At 41.0% G+C, this 16,329-nt stretch overlaps 1 protein-coding gene across 1 annotated transcript in view; it reads right to left on the bottom strand.

Moving 5' to 3' along the window:
- The window catches only part of AP3B1 (adaptor related protein complex 3 subunit beta 1), a 553,719-nt gene that overhangs the window by 232,351 nt on the left and 305,039 nt on the right, over window positions 1-16,329 (bottom strand). Inside the window, exons 17-18 of the mRNA XM_082265474.1 lie at window positions 8,585-8,715; window positions 6,407-6,515 (exon numbers count right to left, since the gene is read on the bottom strand). Coding sequence (XP_082121600.1) covers window positions 6,407-6,515; window positions 8,585-8,715 — 240 coding nt within the window. The remainder of the gene's footprint in view (window positions 1-6,406; window positions 6,516-8,584; window positions 8,716-16,329) is intronic.

Raw genomic sequence — 16,329 nt, 5'->3', positions numbered from 1 at the left:
ATGTACATTTACTCCAGCAGTGTGGCCCCCCTGCGAAATCACGTACCTGTACATGAGCCACGCCCACGGGTGGGGGGCACGTGCACGCCGACCCAGCGGTGATCGGATTTGATTCAGAACCCAGCAAAATTCAGGTCCAGTCCAATGATTCATGGCCTGAACCTGCTGATCGGTTCTGACTAATGGCAGAATGTCCTGTGCCTGTGTAATGTAAACACAGGCACAGGAAATTATGCAATCTTCTCTCCTGGAGCCCTTCTCGGTGCCAGAGAGAGAAGAGAGCATTTACAGTGAGTAAAAGACCTAAACTGACAACAGAACACACAGTTAGGCACATTTAATCGCTTGATCAACCCCCCCCCCCTTTAAACTCTTTCACTTCCCATCACAGTATCACTAGGTACAGTGTACACATTTTTACTGACTATTGTATTAGTGTAACTGGTGTTAAATCTCAGATAGGATCACGGTACCCACCAAATATTCCCTAAAAGTTTTAACCCCCTGATCACCCCTAGTTAACCCCTTTCACTGCCCTGTCACAGTGTCAGAACAGTGTACAGATATTTTTGCTAATCACTGTATTAGTGTCACAGGTGACGCCAGTTAGCGTCAATCCCAGACAGCGTCAGATTGCCCTCCACATATTCACTCATTTTAACCATTTGATTGCCAGTAACAACACCACAAACTATACACCTCGATTACTGGTATAGTCTGAACGGATCAAAATCTTTGCTCAGAACTATCCTAGTGTCCCCAATAGTGTAGTTTTCCCAAAAACGCAGCGTTAGCAGGATTAGCCCCGACACCTGCTAGCACCTGTCTACTAACACAAAAGAGTGTTAGTACTAGTGCCACTCTACCTTCTGGTGAACTGGCGAGCACCAGCGGCCTAGTACATCCTGGTCATAGACAAAGCGGCACTGCAGTAACATTTGGTGACGTGGCGAGTCCAAAAAGTGCAGTTCAAGCTGGTGCGCTGGCTAGCACAAGTAGTGTCCCGCAGCCACCAAGAATGCAAATACAGGCCCGTAGAGCCCATAGTGCCCTTCCTGATGCGCTTGCAAATCCTGATTGGCACCCCACAAATTATGCAGCGCCCGTACTTCTCCAATTCATTGGCCAACCCAGAATTCAGGTGGAAACCGCAGATTTAACGCTCTTTGGTTTTTTTTTAGCTGTTTTTCACAGAAGATTAGTACGGATCTATTGTGGACCAAAGCATTTTAAATGCCAAACAAATTATCACCGCAAACCCAAATTTGACCCTCGCCAAACAATTTGCATGGAAACCTATCACGCTTTCCGAATTTAAGACTTTTCTGGGTCTTTCCCTCAACATGGGTATTACTAAAAAAAGAATGAGTTGAAGTCATATTGGTCCACTGACCCAATTCATCATATGCCTATGACCCTGAATATGATCGACTCCATAAAATTCGGTCCCTCGTAAACCACTTGAACCAAAAATGTAAAGCTTTGTATATGCCCCAACAAGCCGTCTGCGTAGAGGAGTTCCTAATTAAGATTTCTGGCCGCATTGTTTTCAAACAGTTTCTCCCCAGCAAGCGTGCCATATATGGGGTCAAAATGTATGAGCTCTGTGACAGGGCAACGGGCTATACATGAAGTTTCCTGGTTTACGAAGGAAAAGATAGCGTGGAGCCCGCCCAACTGCCCAGACTACATAGGGAGCAGCGGCAAGATTGTTTGGCACTTGGTATTACCCTAATTCGGAAAGGGGTACCACTTGTACGTAGACAATTATTATACAACCGTGCCACTTTTTAGACACCTATTTGAATTTGGAACTGGCGCATGTGGCACCGTGCAATCTAATCGCCAGGGCTTCCATCAACAGCTTGAAAATTCCCAAATTAGACACGGGGAGAGAGCTTGCTTGAGAAGCAATGAATTGTTCGCTTTGCAGGTATGCCCATTCAGCTGCAGCACTGATCTGTTTTTTCTGACAGCAACAGCGTTTGCTTTCAGCATATGTAAATCAGTGACTCCAGCACTGAAGGAGGTGATTTCACCACCACAGTAATAAAAAAAAAAAAAAAGAGAGCATATATGGCGAAGCATAGGGGCTGGGTGGACAGAGGGCGGACTGCCCCTATGCTTCACCGTATATTTTTTTACTCTTTTTGGCACAGATCGCAATAAAAAAAAAAAAAAGTTGTTGTTTTATTGAATCCTTGTTTTATTGGTAACCGTTGTTTGCTTTGCAGGTACGCCATTTAGTTGCAGCAGCAATCTGTTTATTCCGTACTCAGGAGACGCAGCAGAACGTTTTTTTGTTTCCTACACTTTTTAAACACTTATGACAAAAAAATTAAATATTAAATGGGCTCAACATGCCTCAACAAATTCCTTGTGTTGTCTACTTACCAAAAAGGAGTAATTGGGGAGGGGGGGGGGGGGTTGTGCTACCCTAATATATATATATATATATATATATATATATATATATATATATATATATATACACACATACGTATATTTTATATATATATATATATATATATATATATATATATATATATATAATGTATACAGTTGGTTTGGGCTGCTCATTCACAAGAATTACATGCGAAATAATGGTACCGCTTTCAGCACCTAAAATCCAAAAGAATCATACCGCCAGGGAGGTTAAACACCCCCCAAATGACCCCTTTTTGGAAAGTAGACACCCCAAGCTTTTTGCTGAGAGCCATGTTGAGTCCATTAAATATTTAATGTTTTGCCACAAGTTTCTGGAAAATGATAACTTTTTCCACATTGCTCATTTCACTTCCTCACTACCTATCACAGTTTCAGAGGCCCTGAAATGCCAAGAAAGCACAACCACCTCCCCCCTGAAAAATAAGGCCCCTTTTCGGAAAGTAGACACCCCAAGACTTTTTCAGAGAGGCATGTTGGGTATTTTGCAGATCTTGCTTTTTGTCACAAAGTTTTGAAAATTAAAAAAAGAAAAAAATAATTTCCAACAATTGTGGCAACAAATGAGATCTGCAAAATACTCACCATGCCTCTTAGCAAATACCTTGGGGTGTCTACTTTCCAAAAAGTGGTCATTTGGAGGGGTTTTGTGCTATCTTGGCATTTCAGGGCCTCCAAAACTGTGATAGGTAGCGAGGAAGTGAAATGAGCAATTTACGCCCATAGAAAGACCGAAGGCGGTGATTGGTTTTTGGGGTCCTGTATGCAGCAGCTAAACTACCAAAAAGTCTCACACATGTGGTATCACCGTACTCAGGAGACGCAGCAGAAAGTTTTTTTGTTTCCTACACTTTTTAAACACTTATGACAAAAAAATTAAATATTAAATGGGCTCAACAAGCCTCTCAACAAATTCCTTGTGGTGTCTACTTACCAAAAAGGAGTAATTGGGGGGTTGTGGTACCCTACCATTTTAGCAACTCAAGGATAGAGATATGCAGTCAAAGTAAAAGCTGCATATATTCCAGTATATATAGGTTAGTAGACGCTATACCTTTTTCACAAACCAATAAATATACGCTTATTGAGATTCTTTTTATCAAAAACATGTAGCTAAATACATTTTGGCCTAAATGTATGACAAAAATTGAGTTTATTTGATATTTTTTTTATAACAGTAGAAAGTAGCAAATATTTTTTTTTTTCAAAAATTTTGGACTTTTCAGTTTATATTACAAAAAATAAAAAAATCACAGTGGTGATAAAATACCAAAAAAGAAATCTCTATTTGTGGGGAAAAAAAGGACAAATTTAATTTGGGTACAGTGCTGCATGTCCACGCAATTACCAGTAGTAGTAGTAGCGCAGTGGCAAATTGCAAAAAAAAAAATGCTCTTGTCAGGAAGGGGCTGAAACCTTCTGGGACTGAAGTGGTTAAATCTTTCCAGGTACATCCATTACAGTCAGGTCCATAAATATTGGGACATCGACACAATTCTAATCTTTTTGGCTCTATACACCACCACAATGGATTTGAAATGAAACAAACAAGATGTGCTTTAACTGGAGACTTTCAGCTTAAAATTTGAGGGTATTTAAATCCAAATCAGGTGAACGGTGTAGGAAGCACAACAGTTTGTATATGTGCCTCCCACTTTTTAAGGGACCAAAAGTAATTAGACAGATTAACAATGATAAATCAAACTTTCACTTTTTAATACTTGGTTGCAAATCCTTTGCAGTCAATTACAGCCTGAAGTCTGGAACACAGACATATCACCAGACGCTGGGTTTAATCCCTGGTGATGCTCTGCCAGGACTCTACTGCAACTGTCTTCAGTTCCTGCTTGGTCTTTGAGCATTTTCCCTTCAGTTTTGTCTTCAGCAAGTGAAATGCATGCTCAATTGGATTCAGGTCGGGTGATTGACTTGGCCATTGCATAACATTCCACTTCTTTCCCTTAAAAAACTCTTTGGTTGCTTTCGCAGTATGCTTCGGGTCATTGTCCATCTGCACTGTGAAGCGCCGTCCAATGAGTTCTGAAGCATTTGGCTAAATATGACCAGATAATATTGCCCGAAACACTTCAGAATTCATCCTGCTGCTTTTGTCAGCAGTCACATCATCAATAAATACAAGAGAACCAGTTCCACTGGCAGCCATACATGCCCACGCCATGACACGACCACCATCATGCTTCACTGATGACTTGGAATTCTTTGGATCAGGAGCACCATACTCTTCTCTTCCCATCACTCTGGTACAAGTTGATCTTGGTCTCATCTGTCCATAGGATGTTGTTCCAGAACTGTGAAGCCTTTTTTAGATGTTTGCCAAACTCTAATCTGGCCTGTTTTTGAGGCTCACCAATGGTTTACATCTTGAGGTGAACCCTCTGGTGAAGTCTTCTCTTGATTGTTGACTTTGACACACATACACCTACCTCCTGGAGAGTGTTCTTGATCTGGCCAACTGTTGTGAAGGGTGTTTTCTTCACCAGGGAAAGAATTCTTCAGTCATTCACCACAGTTGTTTTCTGTGGTCTTCCGGGTCTTTTGGTGTAGCTGAGCTCACCGATGTGTTCTTTCTTTTTAAGGATGTTCCAAACAGTTGATTTGGCCACACCTAATGTTTTTGCTATCTCTCTGATGGGTTTATTTTGTTTTTTCAGCCTAATGATGGCTTGCTTCACTGATAGTGACAGCTCTTTGGATCTCCTATTGAGAGTTGACAGCAACAGATTCCAAATGCCAATAGCACACTTGAAATTAACTCTGGACCTTTTATCTGCTCCTTGTAAATGGGATAATGAGGGAATAACACACACCTGGCCAAGGAACAGCTGAGCAGCCAATTGTCCCATTACTTTTGGTCCCTTAAAAAGTGGGAGGCCCATATATAAACTGTTGTAATTCCTACACCGTTCACCTGATTTGGATGTAAATACCCTCAAATTAATGCTTAAAGTCTGCAGTTAAAGAACATCTTGTTTGTTTCATTTCAAATCCATTGTGGTGGTGTATAGAGCCAAAAATATTAGAATTGTGTCGATGTCCCAATATTTATGGACCTGACTATATATACATTTGTTTTCTTTATCAAACAGCCACATCTTGAGTAGAAAAGCATGTCCTTTGCCAGCATGCTGACTCTTGCTCTTTCTGTGAAACTCTTGGTTTCTCTGCAGAGATTCCAGACACACAGTCAGACATATAGCTCTGCAATCAGCAAGGCTGAAGCTCACACCCACTGAAGAGCTCTAGAATGGTGGCATATGTTAGTACCTCTTCTATTTTTATGCACCTGGATCCGTTTTAGCGGTTTCAAATTGAAAGTCTAATTGGGTCTTTAATTTACAACAGCAATAATATTGTTTAAAAATTAAAAAGAAGAAAAACATGTATTCAAAATAAATCACAGTTTGGATAAAATCATCTGCATTGTGCAAGTAAAAATTAATGCAGTGGACAAACGTGCCTGTTTTTAGCCACATTTTACAGATGTCAGCATTAACAAAATAATCCTCTCATAAGAACGTGTTTTAGGACAAAAAAAAACAAACAACATTTTGCTCTTTTTAAAATAGATGCTGTACTCATTTCTGTGTGATGGACCACACCATACAATGCAGTGCTGGCAAACAATGAGGAAGAACTGCATGTCCCAACACAAAATGCAAACTAGAAGCACCTTAGTAGGCTCTTGTGCACTCTGCTCAGCTAAGATATCAGCTACCAAACCTGGCTGCCATGACCTTTAAAATAGAGAAGAAAAAAACTAGGGAAAGCTGGAAAAGAAAGATAAATTTATTTTTTTGGGCAGATTGTGGGTGAATTTCAGTACAGGTGGACTCTGTGATGTCCCCAGTTTATTAGGAGAAAACAAGAAAAATGTGTTTTGAAACTAATAGGATTTCTGTAAGATGGGTGGTCGGTTAGAACCTGAAACACAATTATTTACCACTGGATGCTGCAGATGCTTCCTCCTCTTCCTCAGGATCTGAATAGAACTTTTCTATTGAGGCTTTCACTTTTTTCATCTTTCCTTCCAAGGGTTCCCATTGTTTGGACTAAAAAAGGGAAAATACATTTCCTAATGAGTATGCACTGAAATGTAAGGCAAAGACATGATACACTATACACACAAAGTTTGTCCTTTGGCAATGGGGGCCATAGGGCTTGCCTCTAGTGACATAAAAGCTTGGCATGCTTTGCCACTAACATATACCCTGGCTCTTGTGCCCGGTGTCTACTGACATAAGCCATTAGTCCTATAAGAAGACTTTTAAATCCTATGAGGTCTCCTGCTATAGACATTGCTGGGTCACAAGGCTTGTCTGAGGACATTACCTCAGAAAACAATGCTTTCATTTTAATAAGGTTCAACTTACACACCGGCATTCATGCAACTAGTCAACTATGTCAAAGAGCTATTTCAATACAACCTAAAAAATATCATCATGCAAATTCCTTTAAAAGAAACCATTACATTTTTAGACAAAGTAAAAAAAAAAAAAAGAAAAACCACAGATCTGGCAAGGGGAGGTTTTAAAGTCTGACAGAGAAGCTGTAAACACTGATTTTCTCTTAGTAGATAGAGATGATGCCCTAAAGTGTTTTAATTTGACAAATTACTTTCTCCTTCAAAACAATTTATGCTGTGAAGTCTGCTGAAAATATTCTACAAAAGGTGGAGAGGGCAAAAAGGTGGCAGATCGCACATTTTTTTTATTGCTAGTGTGGGCGAGGGAGATATTGTAAAGTCATATTTAGACTGCACTTAGATCAGCCAGAAAGATGATTAATAAATTCACTGAAATGTGCTGATGGACTGTTGAACAGGAGTACAAAAGTTCAAAGAACAAACTAGGTGTTCTGATATCCTGTTGGCACAGTGTTCTTAAATTATCAACCAGTGGTTCTGCTTGCCCTTAACCATATGGATTGACTGCTCACATAGGTAAAAAATAAATGCATAAAAAAAAGGTAATAAAATAAATGCATAAAAAAAAAAAAAAAAAATGACACTGGAAACACTTCCAGCGCCTGTGTTCCAGCAGTGACTGCTCTAACACTGTTCTCCCTGGTGCTGAATAGAGATGGGCTCAGGCCTGTTCGGGATTCCTAGTCCTACCCCACCTGCCCGATCCTCAGCTCTGCACCTGCACTGCCTGTATTTAGAAGTGTTCAGTGACTGCTTCCTGGCGGGATCCGGCAGGTGGGTTGGGACTAGGATCCCGAACATGCCTGGGCCCATCCCTAGTGCTGAGATAAAAGTGATTAGAGTGCATCAATCAACATGTGCAAATTCTGTAGTTTGTATTCACAAAGAGAACCTAAAGTCAATCCTTAAAGCGGAGCTCCAGTCTCCTCAGCAATATTTTTTTTTTAATAAAACCACACCCGTTATTTTTTTAGTAATCATACTATCTAATTTGGAAATTGTGATAACTGTCCTCATAGTTTTTACTTATTATTATTAATCTCTTATTTGATCTCAGAAGCAGGTAGGGGCCATCGAGGATGCGGCCATCTGAAGCCCATTTCTGGGATTCGGTGCAGCCGGCTACATAGCATGCACCTTTCGATTTTGTACCTGTGCAGTAATGGCATTGCGCGCTGCAGTTAGTTGAGTAAAGGTTGCCATAGCAATGGTGGCAGCGGTGGACCTGTCAAACAGCGAACCTCAGCATCTAACCCCTCCAGATCAAGTCATTTCCTGTCTTGAAATATAGTGATATTTCACCAATAGGCTACCGGAAGACTCCTAGAATAGAGGACGCCGATATCCCAGGAGTCCAGGGGAACCACCTGATGAGGTAATCACTTAGGCAGCCGGGAACGAAAATGCCAGCAAACTGCATTAAAATAAGGTATTTATAAAGAATTTTAAAAAATTATAATATCCATTTACCACTGTACTTTGGATGGGCATTATAAATAAGAACTTTAAAAAATGTGTGAAACTCTGCTTTAATACTAAGCTTGTCAAAGACAAAAAAAGATCTTTACATTTTAAACTTGTTCCATGCATGGTATAGACTCTTGACTTAGGTTGTAGCGGGGGGGGGGGGTCACATGAGTATCATCACCTCCCAGTATATGTTTTCAACAAATCCTTTTTAACAAAAATGCTCACCGGTTCAATGACTTCCACATTTCGCACAGAAGGATCGGGGGCTTCTTCTGGCCAGTCAGATAACTCCAAGAAACCAGAAGCCTTAGCATTTAGTGTGTGAGAAAGTGTACCCAGCTGAAAACGGTCTCGATCTGTTGAATGAGACATCAATAGCAAATAGTTGATTAAAATAAAGCATGAAATGTTATCACGCCTTGGCATGACTGCTGTTGCATTAGCCTAAATTTCACAAAATAAACATAAAGAAGAGCTTCTCCATAGGTTTGGACGATTACTTCAATCAATTTAATAATCACATTCATAACAGTCAATATAAAAGTATTTTATTCATTTAATTCGGTATGTTTAGAGGTGTTGCAATCAAATGTAAATTCTTAAAAAAGGACTGTACGGTAGATATTAAGAATGACAGCCCGGTAAACAATTCATATACAAGGCTTGCTTCCAACTCATTCAGAATTTTAATAGTTCTTTTTCTGCTACACCAAACACCATTAGAACAGAAATTAGCGATGAATCTACACGATCAGGAAAATGGTATAGAGCCCTAAGCTTTGTGAAAAACAGCATTTTTTTAGTTTGTTCCTGATCCGGTGCTTTGTTTAAAGCAGAACTCTAGGCAGATAGCTAAAATCCCCAAAAACATATGTGTAAACTGTTTTACTTCTGGCCAGCCAGTCACATGATTCGGTATACTTGTTAGATTGCCTAACCGGGTCGATAACCTCAAACATCTCTACAGCAAATAAGTAATACATCACACCATTAAAAGAGAAGGGGTTTTATTTCTTTAGACTACATTCACACCTGAGCGTAGCGTTTTCGCGCGTTTTTTACCGCGATTTACAGGCGTTTTTTGTGCAGGCGTTTTTTGATTGAATAGATACCAACCAATGGAAAACGCCTGTAATCTGCCCAAAAAGAAGCTCATGTACTTTTTTGAGCGTTGGGCGTTTTGTAAACAGCGTCAAAACGCTCAGATGTGAACAGGGGCCATTGAAATGAATAGGATTTGTCTTGTTGGGCGTTTTGAGAGCTGATCCTAGAGCAGAAAAACTCCCCAAAAACGCCCCAAAACGCCTAGATGTGAACGGAGCCTTAGTTATTTTTACCTAGGTGGATGCAGCATCGGTACAATGTTGCATCTGTCCCTCGACAGCTCTAAGACTGAGAACTGCATGATCGAAGACCTCTGATCCCTTAGTTTTCAGAGCTCCATGAGCAGACCAGCTGCTGACTGTCACTCACTGGCTCTTTGCTCTGCTCCTCCCCCAACCCCAACACTCAATGGAACGCTGGGCTGCGGAGGGGTGGGAGCAGTTGGCTCAGGCTGTCAGCGATTCGCTGAGAGTCTGAGTCGGGTGGCGGTTCAGTCATCTGTGTGGATCCCCACCACATGGTCATGATCATTCCCCTGCCTGGACCCGCTCTGACATCACAAACAAAAAGCCTAACAGGAGTGCAAAAATAACTGCACTGCTGTGTTCCCAAGGAGAAGTATAGCCAAATGAGCTTTGGGTGTACGTCTCCGCTTCTCTCCTCCTGTCAACAAGTTCTCTGGTGTAAAAGAGAACCATGCAATGCAGAAGAACCTGTTTGGTCACAGGATTGGATCCTACTCCCCCTTACAGAAAGCTACTCATGCTAGTTTAAACACATTTTAAGGTTAAACGAAAAGTTTAAAAATAATTTTAAACAATATAGAACTGTATTAAAGAATAACCATATTTCTGCCAAGCGAGTCCCCTGTGCATAACATTAACTACCTCAATACTGGGCACTTAAACCCCCTTCCTTCCCAGACCAATTTTCAGCTTTTAGCGCTGTTGCAATTTGAATGACAATTGCGCGGTCATGCAACGCTGTACCTAAACCAAATTTGTGTAATTTTTTCCCCACAAATAGAGCTTTCTTTTGGTGGTATTTGATCACCGTCAGGTTTTTTCTTTTTTGGTGCACAAATAAAAAAAGACTGAAAAGTTTGAAAAAAAAAAAAAAAAGTTTTTTCGTTTAGGTTATAAAATTTTGTAAATAGATATGTTTTTTCCTGCACTGATGAGCACTGATGATGCCGCACTGACAGGCACTGATGAGGACACACTGATGGGGTGGCACTGATATGCAGCACTGATGGGCACTGATAGGTAGCACTGATATGCAGCACTGATGGGCACTGATATGTGGCACTGATAGATAGCACTGATATTCAGCATTGGTGGGCACTGATAGGCAGCACTGATTGGCGGCACTGATGGGCACTGATAGGTGGCACTGATCGGCACTGATGGGGGGCACTGATGGGCACTGATAGGCAGCACTGGTGGGCAATAATGGGCACTGGTGGGCGGCACTGATAGATGGCAATAACGGCACTGGTGGGCAGCACTGATAGATGGCATTGGTGGGCAACACTGATAGGGAGGGCACTGGGGGGCTCTCTGAGCCCTGTTTGCCATCCCTGGTGGCCATAGTGGGCACCCCTCGTGGTCATGGGTGGGCATCCCTGGTGGCTTAGTGGCACCCCTCCCCCCCCCCCAGGGCTGCACTGGTAATCAATGTTCTGATTACCAGCAAAGACCCCCCCCCTGTGATCAGTGAGTAATTAGAAATACTCACTGATCACCCCCGCAGCAGCACCGATCCTCTTCTCTTCTCCTCACTGACCGGATCTGTCAGGAGGAGAAGAGATCGAAGCCGTTACAACGGCTCTATTTACATTACATGACGGCTGTGATTGGACACAGCCTTCATGTGATCAGGAGGGCCAATCACAGGGCCCTCCTGCCGAATGATGTTGCTCTGTGTCAGAGAGACACAGGCACATCGAGATCGCGCTGCTGCGCGTGCCCGCGGCGGCGTGATCTCTCTCCTTCTGAAGGACGTTCCAGAACGTCCATTAAGAAGGACGAGACTCCCGCCCGGCCGTATATGTACTATGGCCCGGGTGGGAGGTAGTTAAAGAAGAAGTAAAACGTTTATGTTGGACACACGTGTGATTGTTATACATCATTATATTTGATAAAAAAATAATTAAACATTTTAAATTGTTTGGCTGTGTGTAGCACCCTTGTGCTAAGCAGGGCTGCTAATACAGTAAATTTAGTTGTGATAGGTAGTAGCTTGCCCAGCTAATTTGTAGTCTTTGTGATCATTGGATTTCCTTCTAAGCCTGGTTTAGCTGTGGCTTCTCCCTTTTGTCAATTGGTGGCACTGTTACCTTTGGCATTAGTGAGATGAATTACAGTGGGTCTAGGTTAAGGATATGTATACTTTTCTCAGCCAATCATACTGGTCGCTGAGCATACTTGGAGAAGATATTTATTTGGAGGAGGCCAGGTACTCTGTCCTTTTCCACCTAGACCTGAGGGTGGGTGTGTGAGGAACAGCTGCTGTGGAGTAGGCCTAAAGTCTGAGGACTAACCATGTGCTCAATGTTCGGCAAGAGAGCCTGCTCACTACCTGGAATCAATGCTGAGAGGGATGGAGTTCTGAGGAAATACCAGGTGATTCTTCATGAGCAGAGGACTATGAACTGGCTGGGAAAACTTTGAGAGAACTCATCCAAGGAATTTCATATGATGCTGAGAGTTGAATACTGTTGCTATAGGAAACAGCTTATGCTACAAAGTACAGATTGTTGGTTACAGCTTAAAGGCTCTTTTTCTGTACTGCTGTCTACCTTTTCTACAATTTTGTATAAGGAGTGTTCTAATCTGCTGCTCTGCTGTTGTATTTGATTAAGGTTGTCCTGTGCCCTACCCTTTCCCCCACATTTTTCCCTTTTGTGAGAAATAAACTTCTCTTTGTTCAATTATAAAAGTGACTGGTGTCCATCTTTCTACCTTCTACACCACCCACCATGCCTAGTGCCCTGCACCATGAGGAAGAATGTAGCCCCCCCCCCTGTCTCTGGGGGTCACCAGCAGGCCTCTAGAGGTTAGGGGGGCACTACAAGTGCGTGAGGTGAAGGGTCCTGCATCCTTTTTTTAGGTGTGTGAAATATAGGGTGGTGGTGTTTGTGTTATCTTGCCGTCATTTTTTGTTTCAGTATATCAAACACAAAAACAGTCCAACAAGGAATCTTTGTATTCCAGCAAGTTTAATCACACATGACACCACACAAGGATTATTGAAAGCACCTTGACATATGTTGTCGGTCTGTGCTTACTCAAAAGGCTAATAGGTAAGCACAGGCTTGCAAAAAAAGCATCTGGGTACTCCACTGATAACTGTGTGACGCGATATTTGATATATGAATATTTGATCAAACTTGCTGGTGTTGGACCATTTCTATCTTGTCTTTGATGATCCACAATTAGACAAGACTGGGCAACATATCAAGCAGGTGTCCAAATAAGCGTTATAATATAATTTTCCATATTTATACTTGGACAATGCAGTCCACAAACAGAGAAAATAATGCTAACAAAATAAAAATTAGTAGGCAAAATTTTTTTTAAATGACTAAACATTTACAAGGTCTCTGTCTCGAGAAGTTTTTTTTTGTTTTAGAGAGCTTCCCTGGGAGAATTGTTTTAGCCGTTTTTGTGTACAGCAAGGCCTCCAACAAAAATATCATGTAATTGCTAGATTATTCTTCAACTTGTGAATAATCATATCCCACCATTGAAATCAAAAAGCTGAAGAAGGAAATCAGGTTTCAAGATGAGAAAAAGATTTGAAGCATACTGTATGTTCCCATCTTGGAAACAATCACATGGCTAAAAACACACATGAGCTTGCTTCTATTGCCTTTATTGTGTTCCAGTACAGGCGACTTATTGCCTTCCATGCACTTTCAACCTTCACCCATGGCTTTTCCAGGTTCACACATGGGCTACCCAAAATCAGGCACTGTTTATAGTAATGTTGGTCCATCAAATAAAATCCTCATAAAATACATTTACGTTTTTGGTTGTAACATGACAAAATATGGAGAATGTCAAGGGGTATGAATACTTTTTCAAGGCACTGAATGCAAGTGGTGATAAGGCACAGAAAAAGTTACTGGTATGTGCTGCTAGAATAGAAAACTAAGTCCAATGATACAGGTCACCTTCAGTAGAAGCAATGCAATTAATGCCTTTAATAGAGCAGGAACTAAAGAAGAAGACAATCTCACTTTGACACTCACACTACCGCTGATATCTGCATACTCTTTGCAGGTCAAGTCCCTCAAGCTAATTTAATAAGGCAGCGCAAAGAGCAGACATGACGTGTAAAATTAAATTCTCTATAACACAATGGATTTAAAGCAACCAGAACAAAGATGAATTGCAATGAAATACTTTATTTTGTTCTCTTACATTATAGAATGATGAAAGTCTCATCACTAAATTACTTTCTGAAAATTTTATTGTGTTCATTCATAGAGACAAAGACCTATTGAGTAAAACACAGTAGAGATGCGGTCCTAAGGTGGGGACGGTCAATGTAATGTTTGCGGATATTCCTATAATAATTGTGGATACCAGTGATCCCACTGGTGTGTAGTGGCTACCTTTTTCAGCATCGAGTTTGTGAGCAAGCATGGCTTGTATTGCCTCCAGCACAAGAGCTTCAAGTAAAAGAGGGAGCATTTTTAAGCTGCCAAATTCTTAGGAATTTGAGTTCTGAATAGGGAGTACCATATTGCCAACTAAAAGGATGGTAGCCAGATACTTAGTAATGTTATCGGTGGCAGAGTCGATGCTGCTGGCTATCTGTCTTGGAAATGCACCTCAATCAGATGTATTCATAAACACAGTGCATCTCACTTTTTTGAAGGTTGGGTATGTACAAGGTCTCCCTTGAGGGTATTGTGGTTCCACTTTTGTTTCTCCGTCTCCACCCTGGACCATATTCTTCCTTTCCTTTTTTTCTTCTCTGCTCTAATCTGATTATTTCACCTTCCTGCTTTCTCCCTCTTCCTCTTTATTCTCCTTTTATTTTTTATATCCACTTCAGTCCCTGGTCTTGGGGATGAGGGATTACTCCAGGTATTAGCAAGTTAGTAGCGTTTTTTTGAGTACTACTACCTAAGGAGTAATCTTTATGGTATAAGCTCTCCCGTCCCCACTCGGCAGCGGGGACATCGATGCACGGGGCCGGCGGCTCCGATTGCTGCCGGGCACCCGTGATCGTTCCCCGCTGAGAGAGAAAGATGGTCAGCTGTTGTAAACACAGCTGACCATTCTTCCCTCTGGAATGATCACAGAGCGCCTGTGATCCTTCTATATAGGATCACAGGTCTCTGATCATTTTAAAAGCCCAACCCCCATACAGTTAGAAACACTCCTAGGCTTACATTTAACCCCTTAATCACCCACTGTGTTAACCCCCTTCCCTGCCAGTGTCATTATTACAGTAACAGTGCATACTTTTAGCACTGATTACTGTAATAATGTCACTGGTCCCCCCCAAAAGTGTCAAAAACATCAGTTAGGGGTTCGATCTGGACTCGCTAAAAATCGCAGATCACCGCCATTAATAGTAAAAAAACACCCAAACAATAAAAAGGACATAAATCTTTCCCGTAATTAGTAGACACAATAATTTTTGCGCAAACCAATCAAAATACGCTTATTGCAATTTTTTTTTTTACCAAAAATATGTAGCAGAAAACAAATTGGCCTAAAATGTTTAAAATTTTAGATTTTTAAATTTTTTTTTTTTTTTTTGGGGAATGTTATATAGCAGAATGTGAAAAATATATAGTTTTTTTCTTTTTCAGAATTGTCACTCTTTTTTTTGTTTATAGCGCAAAAAAAATAAAAATCGCAGAGGTGATCAAATACCACCAAAAGAAAGCTCTATTTGTGAGAAAAAAAGGACTTCAATTTTATTTAGGAACAGCGTCACACGACCGCGCAATTGTCCGTTAAATTAATGCAGTGCCAAATCGCAAAAAATGGCCTGGTAATTAAGGGGGCAAATCCTTCTGGCCCAAAAGTGGTGGTTAAGATACCTCAGTCTTCGGGCACTTTGGGCCTGATAATATATATTTTATCGTCTAGAATACTAGAGACGGGGACAAAAAAGTTAATGTTTGTCTTTGACTTTATTTGGTCAGATCCTTTTTGTTGGATCTGGTTTTGCTATTTGTATTGATTATTTCAATGAAAAACCTTTAATAATAAAAATTGTGAAAGTAAAAGAAAGAGTTCTGCACGAGTATAGTGTGGGTTTGGCCAATATGCCAAATTCCCTCAGAAATCGCATCAATTTACATTAGAATAACACCTGTCACAACAAAAATTGCACAGTGCAATTGCATCAGATTCGCACCGCATCAGTAAGCAATGTAAGCGTGTTCCTCTCCAATGGGGTCATGTTGGAAGATGGTGCTGTTGCACTGGATAGGACTACGGAAACCCTCTGATGAAGTTGTTCAGCCTCCGCTAGCGATATGTGGTTAAAGATGAAACATTTTGAAGCTTTGATGATTTCAACCACAGGGACATGTTAAAGGGTCCTCCTCCAATAGGATCCTTATCTGAAAAGTTATTTTCCCCCTTATTTGTATGTTCTGGAGTGCTCCGCTATTATCCTTTCTCCCCTAGGTTAACTCCTCCTAACAGTTATTAATGGTCTGTAGGAGCAATATGATGAAAAGGTTAATTTCTCGTTCTTTGCCTTTTGTGTGTTCGGCTAGCTGAGCTTATCTGTAAAATCAATCTCTTTTTTGGTATCTCAGCAGGTAGTTTTGATAACAAACTTTAGTATCAATTTCTTTCTGTCTCAAAACATCAGTGGTGAAGTGCTCT

Source organism: Pelophylax lessonae (genome assembly GCF_965119305.1).
Source record: "Pelophylax lessonae genome assembly, chromosome: 1".
Lineage (NCBI taxonomy): Eukaryota > Metazoa > Chordata > Amphibia > Anura > Ranidae > Pelophylax > Pelophylax lessonae.
This window is presented reverse-complemented; position numbering and strand designations above follow the sequence as displayed.